At 38.1% G+C, this 18,617-nt stretch overlaps 1 protein-coding gene across 5 annotated transcripts in view; it reads right to left on the reverse strand.

The window, feature by feature from the left end:
* The window catches only part of ERC1 (ELKS/RAB6-interacting/CAST family member 1), a 285,407-nt gene that overhangs the window by 257,786 nt on the left and 9,004 nt on the right, over positions 1-18,617 (reverse strand). Inside the window, exons 1-5 of one of the 5 annotated variants that reach the window (XM_036866383.1) lie at positions 16,216-18,417; positions 14,057-14,194; positions 12,659-12,799; positions 11,574-11,714; positions 5,652-5,845 (exon numbers count right to left, since the gene is read on the reverse strand). In XM_036866383.1, coding sequence (XP_036722278.1) covers positions 5,652-5,845; positions 11,574-11,714; positions 12,659-12,799; positions 14,057-14,194; positions 16,216-16,335 — 734 coding nt within the window. In that variant the 5' untranslated portion in view covers positions 16,336-18,417. Of the gene's footprint in view, positions 1-5,651; positions 5,846-11,573; positions 11,715-12,658; positions 12,800-14,056; positions 14,195-15,608; positions 16,173-16,215; positions 18,418-18,617 lie in introns of those variants that run through there. The other 4 variants (XM_036866384.1, XM_036866386.1, XM_036866385.1 and 1 more) reach the window with 4 other exon arrangements.

An 18,617-nucleotide genomic window follows, 5' to 3' on the forward strand; every position in this document is an offset into this window, starting at 1 on the left:
AGGTTAAGTTTTCTTGCTAGTCCACAAAATTTAAGTTTAATCATGATGTAAAAGCCTAGAACTAATAGTTCTAGATGAGGTCTGGAAAAGACAGTTAGCAAAGAAAATGAAAGCAACCATCACAAAGCAGAAAAACTAAGTTTCCTCCTAATAAAAACCTAATATAAATCTACTTACGAGACTGGCCCCAAAATGTGCTTATGTACCTATACATATGTGTGTGTATATGTGTGTGTGTGTGTGTGTGTGTGTGTGTGTAAATAACAACACTGATTCCTGGTTCTCTTGCCTTTGTCAGAATAGTACCAGTAGCAGCACACTATCCTGGCTTTCCCTCTCCATTTTACATCTCCATCTACGCTACAGTTCTAAGACCTAAAATTAGGAGCCTAGGATCCAAAACAACCTGCTAGCCTTCTATCCAAACAACCTCTCAAGCCATTATCATTTAATACTGGTCACAAAAATTAGAAGACCAGACTTAAGAGTCTGAAGTTCAACAAGTAAGCCCCTTTTCCGTAATAATTCTGTATCCTGGGGCACACATTAATTGAGTATGTTAAGTATTACTTCCCAGGAGAGCTCAACCAGACCGCAAATGGAAACCTCCTCACTGAAATTTCTAGGTACCGGCAAGCTGTGGAAGAACGCCTCTGCCAGCATTGCCTACAGAGGAAAAGTCCGCTCCTTGCTGGAGCTTTCGTCTTCTGAGGCTAGATGATAAACTCCTTGAAGGCAGAGATTTTGTTTGCTTTGTTCCCTGTTGTGTCCCCAGAGCCCAGAACAGTGACCAGCAAATAAGAGCCTTCATAAGTAGAAAAATTCATTCATTCATTAATGAAGAAGGAAAGGGTATACTTTGTGGCAAAGAGGAGAGTGAGTTACGGAGAGAAAAACTAAACTCACAGATTGGCTATTATTCTCAAGAGCTTGATAACTACAAATCTTACTAACAGTAGTGTTTTTAGAGATGCATATTTAAAGGGAGAGTAACCAGGTAAAAGGAATAAGGAATAAAAAGAACTTTAGGGTTTTCAAAGATTAAACATGTCTAAGAAAACATGTCCTTTCTTCTCATCTTTTAATCCCTCTTATAAATTTCAAAACACAACCCCAAATGAAATCTACATCCATTAAAGTTCCAGTTTTTATATTCCCACAAGTCAGGAAATACAGTTAAATCCAAATTTCTTATAAATTATTTAAGTTACACAATAATATTCTATTATTCTTTACATCACTGAAAATTCCTAACTTTCATAAACCAAAGGCAATCCTTGATACCTAAATTATGTGAAAAATCAGAAGATGGGTGTCATTCTCCAAACATAAAAGTTTCTAAGTGGGATGCTGAATGTAATTTAAATAAACCTCACATTAGAGTAAATTGAGGATTTCTAGTGCAAACACCAAACTCTGCAGATTCATTAGTGCTTCTGTATCAGAAAAAAAAGGTAATAAAGCAAATACAGAAGCAAAATTATGCACGGGGGATAATGCTCCCAGTATACTGCCATGGCATGGGTATTTAGCTAAAGGGACATGAGTGAAAGAGCAGACAACAAGCAATTCTTTCAGGAGTCTGAAAAGATACTACTATCAGAATTTCATCAGCCTACATTACTAAACATTTTAAACATTATGCCAAAGAAAAGGCTATTCATCGTGCATCTAAATAGAAACCATAATATGCTCACTTGAGAAGAGAAATATTCAATTTACATTTTGGGTTCCTCATGCTAATCGAAATCAATCTACTTACATAACATGTCAATCTTTAGGTTTGTTTTTACTATTATTTTCTCCCTTAAAATCATCTGTGGAGACTAGCCAGAACCACCAGGTGATGACTTTCTTCAAGTGTCCACCTGGGTAGGCTACAGCACCCAGTTAACTTAATCCAACACTAATCTACATGTTGCTATGAAGGTATTTTGCGGATATAAGTAAAGCCTACAATCCATTTAAGTAAAGGAGATTACTATCCCAGATAATCGAAGTGGGCATATCTCAATTCTTTGGAAGGCCCTAAAAGCAGGTTTCCCAAGGAAAGAAAAGAAATTTTGCCTGCGGACCACCGTTCTGGCCCATGCCCACGGGAGTTCTATCCTGCAGGTGATCTCCTCCTGACAGCTTTCCCATACACATTTCAGACTCGCTTAGCCAGCTGCTGACAACCATGCAAGACAATTCCTTGTAATAAAACTGATATATATGTATCATATATATATAAATATATGTATGTATCTCTCCTACTGGTTCTGCCTCTCTGGTTGAACTCCAACTGATACACACCACAGTACGGAATATAAATTTAGAAATAGTACTTCTTCGATTTAATTGGGAAAAATATTTTGTATTTGCAGCTGTATGGGTAGGCCTACATAATCCTCGTTTTAAAATTGCAGTAGCTCAAGACACTGGTACAACACTAAATCATCTGACAGGAACTACTATTGTTCTGTAAGAGCAGTGTAAGGGACTATTTGTTTTTCTCAAGACCACAAAGAATAAGTCTGGGAATTCTTCATGATTTAGTCTAAACCTATTAATATTGGAGAATCTTACATAAGTACTAGGAAATTTTAAAAGAATAATAAGAATTTTCTTTAGCCCAATGATAACATTCTGCTGTCATTTTTGCACTTAGAAGGTGGCTGAACACCCAGTAAAAATGCATGCTACTTCCTGAATCAGGGTGTGGCACTACAGCTGCATCGCCTGAGAGGCTACTACTTAAAGGGCACTCCAGCAAAAGAACCACCACATAAAAGATGGGCTAGAAACCAAGAATAAGACAATTATATCCAACAATATCAGAATCTTAGCAGAGAGAACACATACTTTATCCACAAGCAATGGACCTAAGAGGTACTGTTCAACTGGATATATAACCGGCTGGTCTTTAATTCTGATCAAGCAAAACCCCCAGCAAGCCCCAGCAGCAGCAAGAGTGGCAGCAGCAACTCCTCCAGTACAGAACTGTAGCCTTACTTAACACTCACTTTCCCAGGAAGTCCCAAACAAACCCCCCCGACGGTGCAGGGACAGAAATGTGGCGTGGAAGGTACAAAGTGCGGGAGGCTGGCTTTCTGAGAAACAGCATGGCCAAGAGGGATATGAACACAGACAGACACAGAGACCAAAACCCCAATGGAATAGGACCAGGATAAGACAAGCCAAAAGAAAGGTGAAGAAACTCAGATGATGAATGACAGGGAGCCAGACACCCACACCCAGGAAATAGTGGAATAGCAACATAAGAAGCAAACGGTTAGTAAGAAACACAGCAGCCACGCACACGCAGCTCAGTACTAAAACTCTGGGAAGAAAAGGCATAAAATAATTCCAATCATCTTTTGTTCCCCTCTTAAACTATGCTGCTCAATAACAAACTACAAAGCCAGTAGCAATTGAGTTTTTAAAACTGTTTCTTTTCTTGGTAGCCAGGAAACTGTGTGTCGAATCTTAAAATAAGATTACAATGTTACAGGACCAGAGGACAAAATTCTATAGTACTTGTTCAAATTTATAAGTAATATTCTGTGGAAAGAACAGATCATTTACAACTCTTTCCCAAAATGTGAGAAATATAGTGGCTAATAAAAGCTATCTGGTGTGCTTTGGATATCAAATATAGATTTAATTCTATTTCTTACTCTCGTTCAAATCACGTCCATCTCCCAAAATCAGTACTGGGTCCAAAAATGAATTGAAACATTTTTCAAGCAAGGTATCTGGAATAGCAAGCAATAATTTCAATGCAGAGTTCTAACACAAAAAAATCAAACTGAAAAATAAAACTTTATCAAGAAATTTCTTTTCTGAAAGACTGAAATACATTTAGTGGGAAGTCACTAATCCATCAGAAGTATCGTATTTTATTTTATTTTATTTTGTTTTATTTTATTTTCTATTTATTTATTTTATTTATGGCTGTGTTGGGTCTTCGTTTCTGTGCGAGGGCTTTCTCCAGTTGTGGCAAGCGGGGGCCACTCTTCATCGCGGTGCGCGGGCCTCTCGCTATCGCGGCCTCTCTTGTTGCGGAGCACAGGCTCCAGACGCGCAGGCTCAGCAATTGTGGCTCACGGGCCCAGCCGCTCCGCGGCATGTGGGATGTTCCCAGACCAGGGCTCGAACCTGTGTCCCCTGCATTGGCAGGCGGATTCTCAACCACTGCGCCACCAGGGAAGCCCAGAAGTATCGTATTTTAAAATCTATGAAATTAAGATCTGAATAAAGGTCTGATTTCAAAAAATAAATAAATAAATAAATAAAATAAAAATAAATTACATCTATGAAGTACTGCTGTTGATTTCAGGGTGACACAAAAGCAAAGAAAGGCATGTACTTATGTAAGTATGTAACGAGAGAGTGTGTGTGTGTGTGTGTGTGTGCACGTGCATGTGTGCTGGGGGTAAAGATGCAGTGCAAACAGGGAAGACGTACAAAAAACATACATAATCTAATCTTGAGACTCTGATAATTTGTTAATTCTGACTTAAAGAACTTTATCCACCCATCTTATCCAGAACCAGACCAGAAAACACGAATAGAGTTAATATCAAAATAAGAGGAAACAAATGAGTAGGTGATCAGCTCATTCATTCACACTTTCAACTTAGTGAAGAAGAATTGTGAGGGTTGGACTTTATCCTTTTAGTTTTTTGAAAATCAAAATTCTATGGGTACAGAACAAGAGGAAAAAGTTACTTCTAGGGGAAAATATCAAGTCTCCCAATATCCTAAAAATTTAAAACTTAGTAAACAACTTATGAAAGTAGTCTACTACTTCCCAACATTCAAGAGCATGAAAATAAAATTCTTCTAAGAATCAGGCTCAAAGGAGTCACACGGATTAATGACTTCATTCTGTCACTGCCAGTCTCTCTGACTGTTCAGAATACAGTGATTAATGCAGTTCTACTGGAAGAACTATTTCTATGCACTTGTGAATTTATGTTAAATACATGGTGTAAAGGAAGAGGCCAAGAGGCATACGCTTTATCTTTAGTACAAAATACCCTAACAAGAAAAAAAGGCAAAGAAAATTCCAAGAGAGCTATCTGGCTGGTTCTGTTTAAACAAAGCTCATTCTGAAGAAGTCAAAGTCAGAGCTCAATAAAAAATCACATCCAAGTCTCCTAACTTGTCCTCAAAATGTCCCTCCTTCTAAATTTGACCGAGGTACCAATGTAATAGCTTGCTTCTCCACAATACAGAGTCTAAAAATTCACAGCCCAAAAGAGCAACGGCTCAACATAAAAGGTCTAAACCAATTAAAAATTTTAACTCCTTAAACTTGAGGTTCATTTGTTCCTTAAACAGATAAATAAATAATGAGAGAGCAAGTGGCTATCTGCACTCTCTTGATTAGCCAGTAGAAAACTTCAACTTCTTAATCAATGAATACTTTCTCTTTCCAATCAATGATGCTGAAGTCCATAGCTTCCCAATCTATTCCCACTCCGTGTTGCCATTCAGAGACTGCAACAGTGAGGTTACACTGACTTAGAATAAAAAGTAGGTAATAAAGTAAATTCAGAGAGGCAGATATATTGGAAAAATATGTCCCGAAAAGTACATAGTTTTAAAACCATCCTTCAACCTCTCTAACATAGAGAGTGCCTCTTCAGCTTCCCTTTCCTTACCTTTCCAACTCAGCAATCTTCTTATCTTTGTCATTCTTCTCATTTTCCACCTCCTTCAAGATTTCCAAGAGGCGGTCAACTTCTGCCTGGGCCTTGCTAGAGTCATCTTTGTACCTGGCAATCTCTCTCTCCAATTGCTGTATTCGATCACTCATCTCTGGACTGGCTCTGGCTTCCGATGCTGCCTCGTGTGCCTACAAAGAAAATGTCCAAATTCTATCAGATATACATACAGTGGCAGTGGGCAAACCATGTCCCCAAAAGCCACCTATACTCCAATTTCAACAGGGGATTATCAAACATCTAATAGCTAGTCTTCAATTTATAAGGTTCTTCTCTGCTTAAATATTACATAGACAAAATATCACTACACAGTTACATTTTTTTTTTTTATAACTGGAAGTTTGTACCTTTTGACCACCTCCACCCATTATACAAACACACACACACACACACACACACACAGCCCTCCATTTCTGACAACTACCAATCTGGTCTCTGTATCTATGAGTTCAGTTTTTGGTTGGTTTTTGGTTTTTACATTCCACATATAAGTGAGATCATACAGTATTTGTCTTTCTCTGTCTGACTTACTTCACTGCCCTGCTTTTAAAATGTAATAATGCTAGGGAAGCACTTATCTACTAGAATGGGATAAAATCTGAAATATGATTTTTAACAATTATTCTGGGTCTTACATTTTATTACTAGACTCTTATCTCAATCTTACATTAGGAAATATGCTCTCATTTATTTTAAGACATTTTTTTAAAGTCAAAGGGTTTTTTATTTTCAATAAGGCAATTTCCAATATAAATTAAGTTTAGAAACAGACATGATAAAATAGTCAAATTCATTCAACATCTAGCAGAACTGAAAAAGCTGTATAAGACAGGTATATTGTTAATTAAGATCTCTGTGATCTACTTTCAAATTCCTGGGCATAGGTTAACTTACTGATTCCATAAACAGTTATGTGTTAATGAATAAAACTAAAGCTGATTCCCAAATATAATTAATATATTGTTTTTATTATATTATTATTTTAGATTTTATTCTAAACAGCAAAATTCATACAAATACCTTCATAAAACAAGAATGAGTAGGCCTGTTCCATACGGGAAGCTACTGGAATTTCAGTTCCAACATGTAAAAAACTCAGAAGTCATCACTACTATTTTTACAAGAAAAAGTTGAAGAACAGAAAATCAATGAGTTTTCTAGGACCTATCAGAGAACTGAGGTCACAGGAAAAATTACCCCTCCAACATCAAGAGACACTGGCAAACCCACAGAGCTGAAGCTGAGATCTGCTCACCTGGAGCAGAAGCTGTGAGCAGAAACACTCAAGTGGTAAGTTTAAGGAACTGCTGGGGGCTGAGTGTGGACGTACAAGCAAACGAGTGAGGAAAGTCCCAGGGCCGGCGGTTTTAGGGGGGCCCATACTTTCATGGGCTTTAATCCAGGAACCACACCAGGGTCTCACAGTGAAGAGCCAACAAAAATCCCCTTGTGGTTCTGGCTGCAGGAGGGGAAGAGTAACAATTGTGAAATATGCCCAAAGTGTACTCTATCCAAAGACAGACCCTCAGGAGTAAAAATTTTAACAGAGCTTTGTCCTACCTGGGGAAAGGGCATTTCTCCCACTCTAGCCCCTGCTAGTAAAAAATAAGACTCATATATTTGACACAGATGTTGGAATTACCAGACAGGGAATTTAAAGTAACTATGATAAATAGCTAAAGGCACAGGACTTCCCTGGTGGTCCAGCGGTTAAGAATCCGTCTTCCAGTGCGGGGGACACGGGTTTGATCCCCGGTCACAGAACTAAGATCCCACATGCCGCAGGGCAACTAAGCCCGCGCGCCGCCACTACGGAGCCCCCACGCCTCAACTAGAGAGGCTGCATCCCACAAACGACAGAGCCCATGCGCTCTGGAGCCCGTGCGCCACAACTAGAGAGCCCGCGCATCACAATGAAGATCCCGCATGCCACAACTAAGACCCAACACAGACAAAAAAATAAATAAATAAAATAAATAAATATTTTTAAAAAATAGTTAAAGGCGCTAAGGGGAAAAGGAGACAACACCCAAGAGTAGAGGGGCAATGTAAGCAGAAAAATGGACACTCCAAAGAAGAATGAGAAGGAAATGCCACATATTAAAAACATGTAAGATCTTGCTTATAATGTGGAATCTGAAAAAGGTGAACTCAGAAAAGCAGAGGGTAGAAGGGTGGTTGCCAGGGGCTGGGGGTGGGGAAATGGGAAGATGTTGGTCAAAGTGTACAAACTTCCAGTTATACGATGAATAAGTCCTGGGGATCTAACGTATAGGATATTGACTCTAGTTAACAATGTTGTGTTGCATACTTGAAATCTGCTAAGAGAATACATCTTAAAAAGTGTTCTCAACAACCTAAGTGTCCATCAGTGGATGAATAGATAAGAAAATGTGGTATGTACGTATGTATGTATGTATACACACACAGGAATATTACTCAGCCATAAAAAAGGGGGAAAGTCTTTTCATTGGCCACAATATGGATGGACCTTGAGAACGTGCTAAGTGAGATAAGTCAGACAGAGTAGATAAATGTCATTATGATTGCACTTACATATGGAATCTAAAACAAAAACAAAAAGACCAAGCTCACAGAAAAGACCGGTAGCCTGCCAGAAGTGGGGAGTCAGAGGTGGGCGACATGGGTGAAGGTGACCAGAAGGTACACATTTCCAGTTACAAAACAGTAAGTCCTGGGGATGTGATGTACAGCATGGTGACTATAAATATGTGCTGCATATGTCAAAGTTGCTAAGAGAATAAATCTTAAAAGTTCTCATCACAAGAAAAAAAATTTATAACTATGTATACTGATGGATGTTCAATAGATTTACTGTGGTGATGATGCTGCAATATATACAAATATTGAGTTGTTATGCTGTACACCAGAAACTAATAAAATGTTATATGTCAATTATACTACAATTTTTAAAAAGTGTTCTCACCACACACACGAAAAAAGGTAACTATTTAAGGTTGATGAATGTGTTAATTAGCTTGACTGTGGTAACCATTTCACAATGCATACATAGATGAAAGCATCATGTTGTACACCTTAAATATCTACAATTTTTGGCATTGAAAAAGCTGAGGAAAAAGAAAAGAGTGAAAATGTATATTGCAAACTCTAGAGCAACCTATATTTAGGTTGGAGGAGGGCGTTGTGGGAGCAGTGTAATAGGAAAACATCACTAATTAATTAAAATGAAAAGTTACAGTTGTCCAGAATGAAAGAAGGGAAAATACGAAAAGTTAAATGGCAATTAGCAGAAAAACAAGTAATAAATCAGAGTAGGGGGAAGCCACCAAGTCCTCTACCCAAAGAGAACTTTATTTTTTCTCATGAACCTAAACACAAAGTTTAAGAGATCATAAAAATGGCCAGCTATAGAAGTATCATAACAAGGAGATTAAAAATAAACGAAGAGAAAATGTGGGATTGCCATAAATAGGCGAGTTTGGAATATTAGTGAATAACATTTATTACTCTTGACAGTTACTGCTCAGTTTCATAATCCTAAATACATCTAACAGTCTTACCTTCAATATTCCAGTATTAAATAGAAAATTACCTCCACTTCTTTAGTGAGGGGGAAAAAAGTCAATTACCAAATCTGAATTAGTTAATCTCAAAAAAAGTATTTTCCTACTTATTCAAAAGTAACTTTAAGCTACTGGATTTTCTTCCTTTCCTTAGCTTAAGAATATGACTTCATTTCTGGCATACCCTAAATAATGATTCATCACAAGGTGTTCATGCTGAACACACCCAATATATGTCAAAAGAACACCACCAAGTCTCAAGACTAGGCTGGGCCCCCTTCTCATCAGTAATCACATGAACTGGACCCAGTTAATCAGAGTTGGTAACTCAGAGATAATAAGTATGAAAGTGCTTTGAAAACCACAAACTGCCATATAAATATTAGAGAGGTGTAAATCAATGAAATGGATAGTAAATACCTGTACCAAATTCTAATATTCACCAGTATGGGTGACTATCACTGTTAAATTATCTCTTTCCAGGAAGCCTAATGCTAATAGAAGAAAAATATCAGATAACTGAGATTTTTACATTGTGGTCTTACATTTCATCTATAAAGGAGCTGCATATTTTAATCTTACTCTGAATTGCCAATTTTCTAAGAGTTTGGGGACTCTCAGGAGTAAAGTAGAATAGGATAAGAATGCCAAGAGAATTAATCAAGGTATAAATGGTATTTTGAATTTTAGGAGATTATTACTCCACTGGTAAGTTATTCCATATGGACACTATAGAGTTTTCTACTGTGCTGTTATTTAAAGCAAAGCAAGAACAGTCACCAAGACAGTATGGGACTGGCACAAAAACAGAAATACAGATCAATGGAACAGGGTAAAAAGCCCAGAGATAAACCCACTCACATATGGTCACCTTATTCTTGATAAAGGAGGCAAGGATATACAATGGAGAAAAGACAGCCTCTTCAATAAATGGTGCTGGGAAAACTGGACAGCTACATGTAAAAGAATGAAAGCAGAACACTCCCTAACACCATACACAAAAATAGACTCAAAATGGGTTAAAGACCTAAATGTAAGGCCAGACACTATCAAACTCTTAGAGGAAAACAGAGGCAGAACACTCTATGACATAAATCGCAGCAAGATCCTTTTTGACCCACCTCCTAGAGAAATGGAAATAAAAACAAAAATAAACAAATGGGACCTAGAAACTTAGAAGCTTTTGCACAGCAAAGGAAACCATAAACAAGATGAGAAGACAACCCTCAGAATGGGAGAAAATATTTGCAAATGAAGCAACTGACAAAGGATTAAACTCCAAAATATACAAGCAGCTCATGCAGTTCAATATCAAAAAACAAACAACCCAATCCAAAAATGGGCAGAAGACCTAAACAGACATTTCTCCAAAGAAGATATACAGATTGCCAACAAACACATGAAAGGATGCTCAACATCACTAATCATTAGAGAAATGCAAATCCAAACTACAATGAGGTATCACCTCACACCAGTCAGAATGGCCATTATCAAAAAATCTACAAACAATAAATGCTGGAGAGGGTGTGGAGAAAAGGGAACCCTCTTGCACTGTTGGTGGGAATGTAAATTGATACAACCACTATGGAGAGCAGTAGGGAGGTTCCTTAAGAAACTATAAATAGAACTACCATACAACCCAGCAATCCCACTACTGGGCACATACCCTGAGAAAACCATAATTCAAAAAGAGTCATGTACCACAATGTTCATTACAGCTCTATTTACAATAGCCAGGACATGGAAGCAACCTAAGTGTCCATCAACAGATGAATGGATAAAGAAGATGTTGCACATATATACAATAGAATATTACTCAGCCATAAAAAGAAATGACATTGAGTTATTTGTAGTGAGGTGGATGGACCTAGAGTCTGTCATACAGAGTGAAGTAAGTCAGAAAGAGAAAAACAAATATCGTATGCTAACACATATATACGGAATCTAAAAAAAAAAAAAAGTTATGAAGAACCTAGGGGCAGGACAGGAATAAAGACGCAGATGTAGAGAATGGACTTGAGGACACGGGGAGGGGGAAGGGTAAGCTGGGACGAAGTGAGAGAGTGGCATGGACATATATACACTACCAAATGTAAAACAGATAGCTAGTGGGAAGCAGCCGCATAGCACAGGGAGATCAGCTCGGTGCTTTGTGACCACCTAGAGGGGTGGGATAGGGAGGATGGGAGGGAGATGCAAGAGGGAGGAGATATGGGGATATATGTTTATGTATAGCTGATTCACTTTGTTATAAAGCAGAAACTTAAAAAAAATAAATAAAGCAAAGCAAGAAATTGGAAAAGTTTTCTTTAACCTTTTTCAACTGCGAGTCCATCTTCAGACACTCTTCCTTCTTCTGCTCCAAAGCAATTTCTAGTGTCTTAAGCCGTGAGTCCTTTTTCAATCCTGCGGAAGCCAGGGAAGAAGCATGCTCTTTCAGATCCAAGAGTGAAGCCTAAAAGAAGCAACATACATCTAGAATAAATACTATTTATTAACAAAATGGAGATTTAAATTCTTAAATTTATTTTCCTGGTGGTTTGTAGTTTCTTTCCATTAGCATATACTGACATATTTCCACTTCAAGAACATGAAATACAGAACAACAACATTAGCTCTGGCTTTCAAGTTCTAACTAAAACAGAATGAATTCCCAAGAAATACCAACTGAATAGTGACTTAAAGAGCTCTACCAATACATATCCATTCCCACAAAATAAATGGAAGTAGATCAAGCTTTGTGAGTGTAAGCAGTCAACCTTAGTAGCTACACTGACTTTTTTCTTCTCTTCTAATTTTGGAAGAAACATTCTATTAGAAACACAAATTCCCATGAATTTTCCTAAAGATATTAGAAAGAAAACCCTGAGAATGTCCCTAAAGCTCATTATTATCTGATCACAAGGCATTAGGCATTTCTGCTATTTAGGTGACATCGACAAGATTCTTCAAAAGTAAAATCAAAGTCTATTAAGTCACCTAATTGGTCAACAATCATTTAAGATTTCTCTGCCAATGTTGAGGTGATCGTTAAGAGCTGATGTAAATAAACTGTCCTCCTTGTGCATATGCCGTTCGTCTATCAGCTTTCTCACCATTAGCACAATATTTCTCCAAATGTAACTGGAGAAATACTGTTATTTTAGGATCTGTAAAACGTCATTAGCAAGTAAGAAGCCAACTCATAACAGTTGCAAGAGGTAAGAGGTAAGACTTAGGAAAGAAATGATTCCATCTACTATATCTCTGCAAAGCTTCCTGAAATAATCCCTGCTATAAGAAGATTCTTTAAATCTTCCAACAGACCCTTTTTTTATACGCATTATGTAAACACCAACAACATATACACACAATGCACTGGCTAAGCAAACCAAATAATTCCATTTTGGTGATCTTGACCTCTTTCTCTGAGAGGTCGCCTTGCAACAGGCTGACTTTTTCTTTCAGGTCTTTAAGATCTTTTTTGTAGTTATCAATTTCCTCCTGCTTTTCTTGCTCATCTCGGTCCCGCTGGTCCTTTAAGCGTTCGATTGTCCGCTCCTGATAAGAGAGCACATCAATACATGAGAAAATTCCTTTCATACTTCTATCATATGACTGCAATTCAGCTTCTAGCTGATAAAATTTCACCCTTCCATCCTCCATTCAAAAGACAGTGATAGGTCGTTAATAATTGACCTTGTAAAGAATTCAACCTTCCAACCTATCTTGCCCTAACATACATCTGGTTTTGTTCTTTTGATTCCCCTAGGTTTCTTTTCCTATAACCTTAATTAGTATTAGATGTCCCTAGAGTATTCTTTTGGAATAATCTCATTTATTCAAATCCCAAGCAACAAAAAACTTATACATATACCCTAAGGACAATAAGTAGCAAATATTTCTTTTCTATATATAATTCACATGTTGCCTACAAAGCAATGGAAACAACTCACAACTCACACAGCAAACAGGAGGAGGTTGGAGAGATTATGATTTGTTGAGCTTAAAGCATAAAGAAGGATAAAGAAAAGAGAAACCATTAAAACTTCTGTCAACAGATACTCAGGAAGTTTGAAAGTTGAAGCAATTTAAGTACATTTATGGGTATTATTTCTGAATATATTCGGGGATCAAGCCTTGATCCCTGGGCAGGAAGCCTGAAACATTCTGAGTCCAAGAGGCTTAAGGAACAGTAACCCTATCCCTTAAAGAAAAAATAAGAAGAAGAATCCAATTAAAATGCCCCACCAAGAGTCCTTAAACCTCCTCCAAGACATTAACACTTGTCATGTTGGGCCACTTCTTTATTTAGTCAACCATTCCTGTAAAAACTAGGTTTGCTCATGAAGGCAAAATGAAGTGGCAAGGCCACGACTAGAAAAACAGCAAGTACACTGTATTAATAACTAAAACCCATGAATATATTAGATCCCAATGCGGCACAGTAAAAGAGAACTAATGTTGCCTCCTGATGGTCAGCGTCTGACATTCCCACATCACCGAATTCTAGCTGACCATACACATAAAAAGAAGATAGTAAACAGGGAGCACATGGCTGATTCTTTAGAAACTTCAGCCACTGTCCTCCAGTACGGAATCCATCCTGCCTAGCAACAGGTGCTTAAACTGGCAACAACTAAACGAATCTTCTTTCCCTTACACTGGGTACGTCAGCAACAGTACAGGCAGCTCTTTTCCCTTTTGCCAAAGCGACTTCTTCTGTCTCCTCTATCAAGTCTCATCACTAAAGTGACTTTCAGATTAATGAGAAGGCAGAAGAAATGTGTCTGTGAGGAGTCTGGGCCAGTCACCCACCTTCTCGGCAAGGGCCTCCTCCAAAGTAGTCAAGGCGGTGTCAGTGTTGGTGGTGTCAGCCTGCAAGGATTTGACTCGCTCCTTCAAGCTGCTCATCTGCTTTTCCTTATCTCTAAGTTGCTCTTGGAGCTTTTCAATCTGAGTTGTGCACACACATTTAAGGGGGGAAAAAAAGGAAATTCAGAGAAATACAAACAGTCACAATAAAAATCATTTTAAGTTGGAAACAGGTAGATCAGGGCTGTCAGTGTGTGCTCTGTAGAAGTAATTTAACCCTAAGGGTCTTAGAACTTCATGCAAAGCTTTAAACTGAGAACTTATAGCCAGAAGAGAGAAAAGACATACACATGGGTATGGTCATACATGCAGAGTCATAAATCTCTATAAAGAAATAAGGAAAGTAGCTAGGGAGAAAAGACCCAACATATAGGGATGGGGATAAAGGGAAGACCTACAGAGAGGAAAGCCATGAGAAACTGGATTACTTCCAAAGCAACAGTGTAAATGCCCAGAGAGATTCCTTTAAAAAATGCTGAGGGAGGACAGCAAATTGAACAGCTGGATGCTAAGAAAAACAAATCAGCTGTAAAAAGGAAAAACTGTTCTTAAACCTATTTATTTATTTATTTTTGGCTGTGTTGGGTCTTCGTTTCTGTGTGAGGGCTTTCTTTGGTTGTGGCGAGCGGGGGCCACTCTTCATCGCGGTCGCGGGCCTCTCACTGTCGCGGCCTCTCTTGTTGTGGAGCACAGGCTCCAGACGCGCAGGCCCAGTAGTTGTGGCTCACGGGCCCAGTTGCTCCGCGGCATGTGGGATCTTCCCAGACCAGGGCTCGAACCCGTGTCCCCTGCATTGGCAGGCAGATTCTCAACCACTGCGCCACCAGGGAAGCCCAGAATAACTGTTCTTAAATGCTAGTGTTCAAGTTAGGTTTTTATATCATCTTTTATTTCAACAGCAAGCATTTTCAATGAAATTTATTATTATAGTTATTCATTCCTTCATATACCCTAGTACGCATTCATTTACTCAAAAAACTATTGGTGAATTCTCTATTACATGCCAGGCACTAGTGACACAAAGAAAAATGAACAGACCCATTTTCATTATAAGATGGGAAGGGGACTTTATGTACCTGAATCCAAGCTATGGATGGACTTCCGTGCCATTCTAACGAGCACACATTTTACTCTAGACAGATGGGGACTATTAGGGACTTTTAAGCAAAGAAACAGTCCGGTCAGTTCTGTATTTCAGACTGATAATTCTGATAGCTGTGGAGAAGATAGTCAATATCTAAGGGGAGTTACGTAGAGACATGAAAACAGCTAGGAGAGCGTATCAATTCAGGTAAGAGAGTTTGGAAACTAAGTGAGTTAAGAGAGATGGAAAATAGGGGATGGGTTTGTGAAATAGTGTGGAAACAGCATATTATCACTAGGGAGACTCCCGTACACACAATGAAAAATAGTAAGCAAAAATATGGAGGAACTGTAGAGAGAGATTCTTAATAAGCAAAAGGAAAATAAGTAAGACAACTATTCTAAAACTCACAAACTTCATTCTTTCATTCAGCTACGCTGCCAGGCAGTTTTCTAGGTGTTGAGGATATAGAATTAATCCAAACAGACAAAAATCCCTACCCTCAAAGAGCTTAATCCTAATACGATAGACAAGGAATGAATGAATGAAATGAACATAGTATGTAGGATGGTGATAAGTCCTACAGAGAAAAATGAAGCAGGAGAATATAATATCATCGTCTACTCTTGAACTAGCTGGTTTATTTCACATGGCTTTCAAAAAGCAACATAAATGTTATCTGCTTTGGGACGACTTTCTTGCTCTTACCCCCATGACAATAAGATGACCACAGTCTGTATGCCATCACACATGAACAAAGTACTGATCTACATACATACATATACACATCTCCCATTCTTTTCTCTATCTATACATTTATCTCCATTCTTTCATCTATCTATACATTATAACACGAATCTCCAACCATATTGTTATTACTCATTCTATACACATTTTCTTCCCCTCTTCCAAGGGGAAGAAAAAAAGGTCCCTCTCTACAGTCCCTGAGAATTCCACAGCAGAACAAATAAGCTAAGCGAAAAGATTCAGCGAACTCAGAATAGGGAACCATGAGTACTGTCAGGCTTGGATTTTCACTCTTTAACGAAGGAAGAATCCTACAGGTGAACCACTGCAACTGGCTCCAGTCTTTTCCATGCCGATAAAGTCCAAAGCATACTGTGAGAGAAAAGACCATCACATATGAAAAGCATTAGTTTCCTTTAGTTTAATCAGACACTCCTATTGGAATCTCATATGGATCAATACTTAGGTAAATTCACAACCACTAAAGAGATTTTGCCACTTAAAAATCTAGTACTCCATAACATACAGGAGGCAATGCCCTGGTGTTTACCTATTTAACCAGCTGTGCGGGTCATCCTAGTTGCTGACATATAAACCTTACACACACAAAAAAGATATCATCATTCTGTTGATTAGACTTTTTTACCAAGAAAGAGCAGTACAACCGCCTTTTTTAAAAAATAAAACTTCATAGAACCAACCAAGTTATACATACAAGAAACCAGAGATTTGTTTTATGAGCCCACCTAATATACAAACAGCCCTTACATGCATAATAAGGATTATACCCTTCTTTCTCCTCCATCATAAGCATCTAAGAAATAATTAAGATGTTAACTGTTAACAATTCCACTTGTATAATTTGTATGTAGTCCAACTATTAAAGGGATCCATTATTCTTTGCCAGCAAAAACAAAAACAAACAAACAAACCAACAAACAAAAAGACTTTTCCTGATATACTCAGGTGCAGAAGCTGCTAAACCAGGTAAAATCCCCATTAACAAGTTCTCCCTAAGCTACTTTCTTATCCAATTAGCCAGCTGTCTAAACTGTTGAGTTGGAGGGGAGGAAGAGGATGGCTATTCCTGGAGAGCAGAAATAGCCATTCCACGGTGAAGAAAGGGCAGCGCTCACTAGAGCTGTCTCCTTTGGGCAAGCTGCTATCGGCAAGGAAGACTTGCAGTAGATACAGATATGTGCAAACCAGCTGCAAGAGCATTAACCCAAAAGAGGCTCTGTGTGGTGTGTGGGAGGATGGGTGTGTACAAAGCACTTTCCGTTTACCCAGCATCATGATGGACAGCAGCTGAATCCTACTGAAAACTCCTTTCATATATCCTCACTTTGGTTGAGACTCAAAATCGTGATTTTGTGATCAAGGCTCTCTGGGTTCAGACGTTGCTAACCAAGGGGTGTATGAATGCTATCATATTAATCTTGCCATTATTCTCTTCTTTTAACTAATCCAATATAGAGGCTGTGAAAACTGTTCACCCTAATAGTCCCATATCACACCATTTCAGTATTTACTATGCAATTTCTATAAACTATATAGTGGAAATCCCATTCTATACCAAGTTCAATTATCCACAGGATCTAAAATACACTATTTACAAAAGCTTTGAATACAACAGCTAAGAGAAAAACTGGATCAGTTATGCACATACTCGACTATTAATGATAAAGATGACTGCTTCAGAATCATGCTAAGTGGAAAAATACTCCTTTAAATATGCTCAGAATATCTACCCAAGAAAAAAACTTTCCATTTTGTAGAAACAGAAACCACAGAATCCCTAAAATGGCAATATGATAAAAACAACAAAAAATTACTCGTGATGGGGGTGGTGGAGGAGGCGGCGGCAGTGGTGACAAGAGGCACCACTAACACAGAGAGCGTGGTATGTATCAGGCACTGTTTTCAGAAATCTATGTATAACAACTATTGAAGCTCCGCCACAAGACTATAATTATTAGGCAATCTAGCTCCAGAATTCTACTCTTAATCACTGTGCTATAAATAATATGTTCTATGATGGGGGGCGGGGGGGGGGGGAAGAAGAATCACACAAAGATGTCTCAAGCATCTTTCCATAAATGATTCCTTGTTATTAAGTAGTGTTTATCAATAAACACAATGTTATTACTACGGTCACATATGAAAATATTCTCCCCTACAGAAGCAAAGAAGGAAGGGTGGAGGTACCAAACCACTGCCAATGCAGAAGAGCATCTTCCATGTACTTCCGTGTATAGTCAAACATAACACACTAAAGCTGGTGGGCAGAACCAAAGGTACTTGATATCAGGATCAATATCATGATAGTATTAAGACAGTCTGTTTAGCCTTTCAAGGGGTAGAAGGAGGCTAGTTTATTTATACACACGGACTAAGGAGCACTTAACAATAGCTAAAAAAGCTTTTCTTCTTTTACTTTAATAACTTATACTTAGTAATATTGAAAATTCATAAAAAATTGTTGCAGAAAATAATGTATTTTATAATTCTATGGGCTCTTCCTACTTTATGCATAACCGATCTGTATTAAGAAGAAATCATTAAGCAGCTATTAACATGTATTCAATTTCTGCATGAGTAAAATTGTGCAGAGATCGAAGGAATTGGTGTTTAGTCTATATTATCTGTGTCCCTGGTGATGAATAGGGAGGG

The sequence above is a fragment of the Balaenoptera musculus genome, chromosome 10 (genome assembly GCF_009873245.2).
Source record: "Balaenoptera musculus isolate JJ_BM4_2016_0621 chromosome 10, mBalMus1.pri.v3, whole genome shotgun sequence".
Classification (NCBI taxonomy): Eukaryota; Metazoa; Chordata; class Mammalia; order Artiodactyla; family Balaenopteridae; genus Balaenoptera; species Balaenoptera musculus.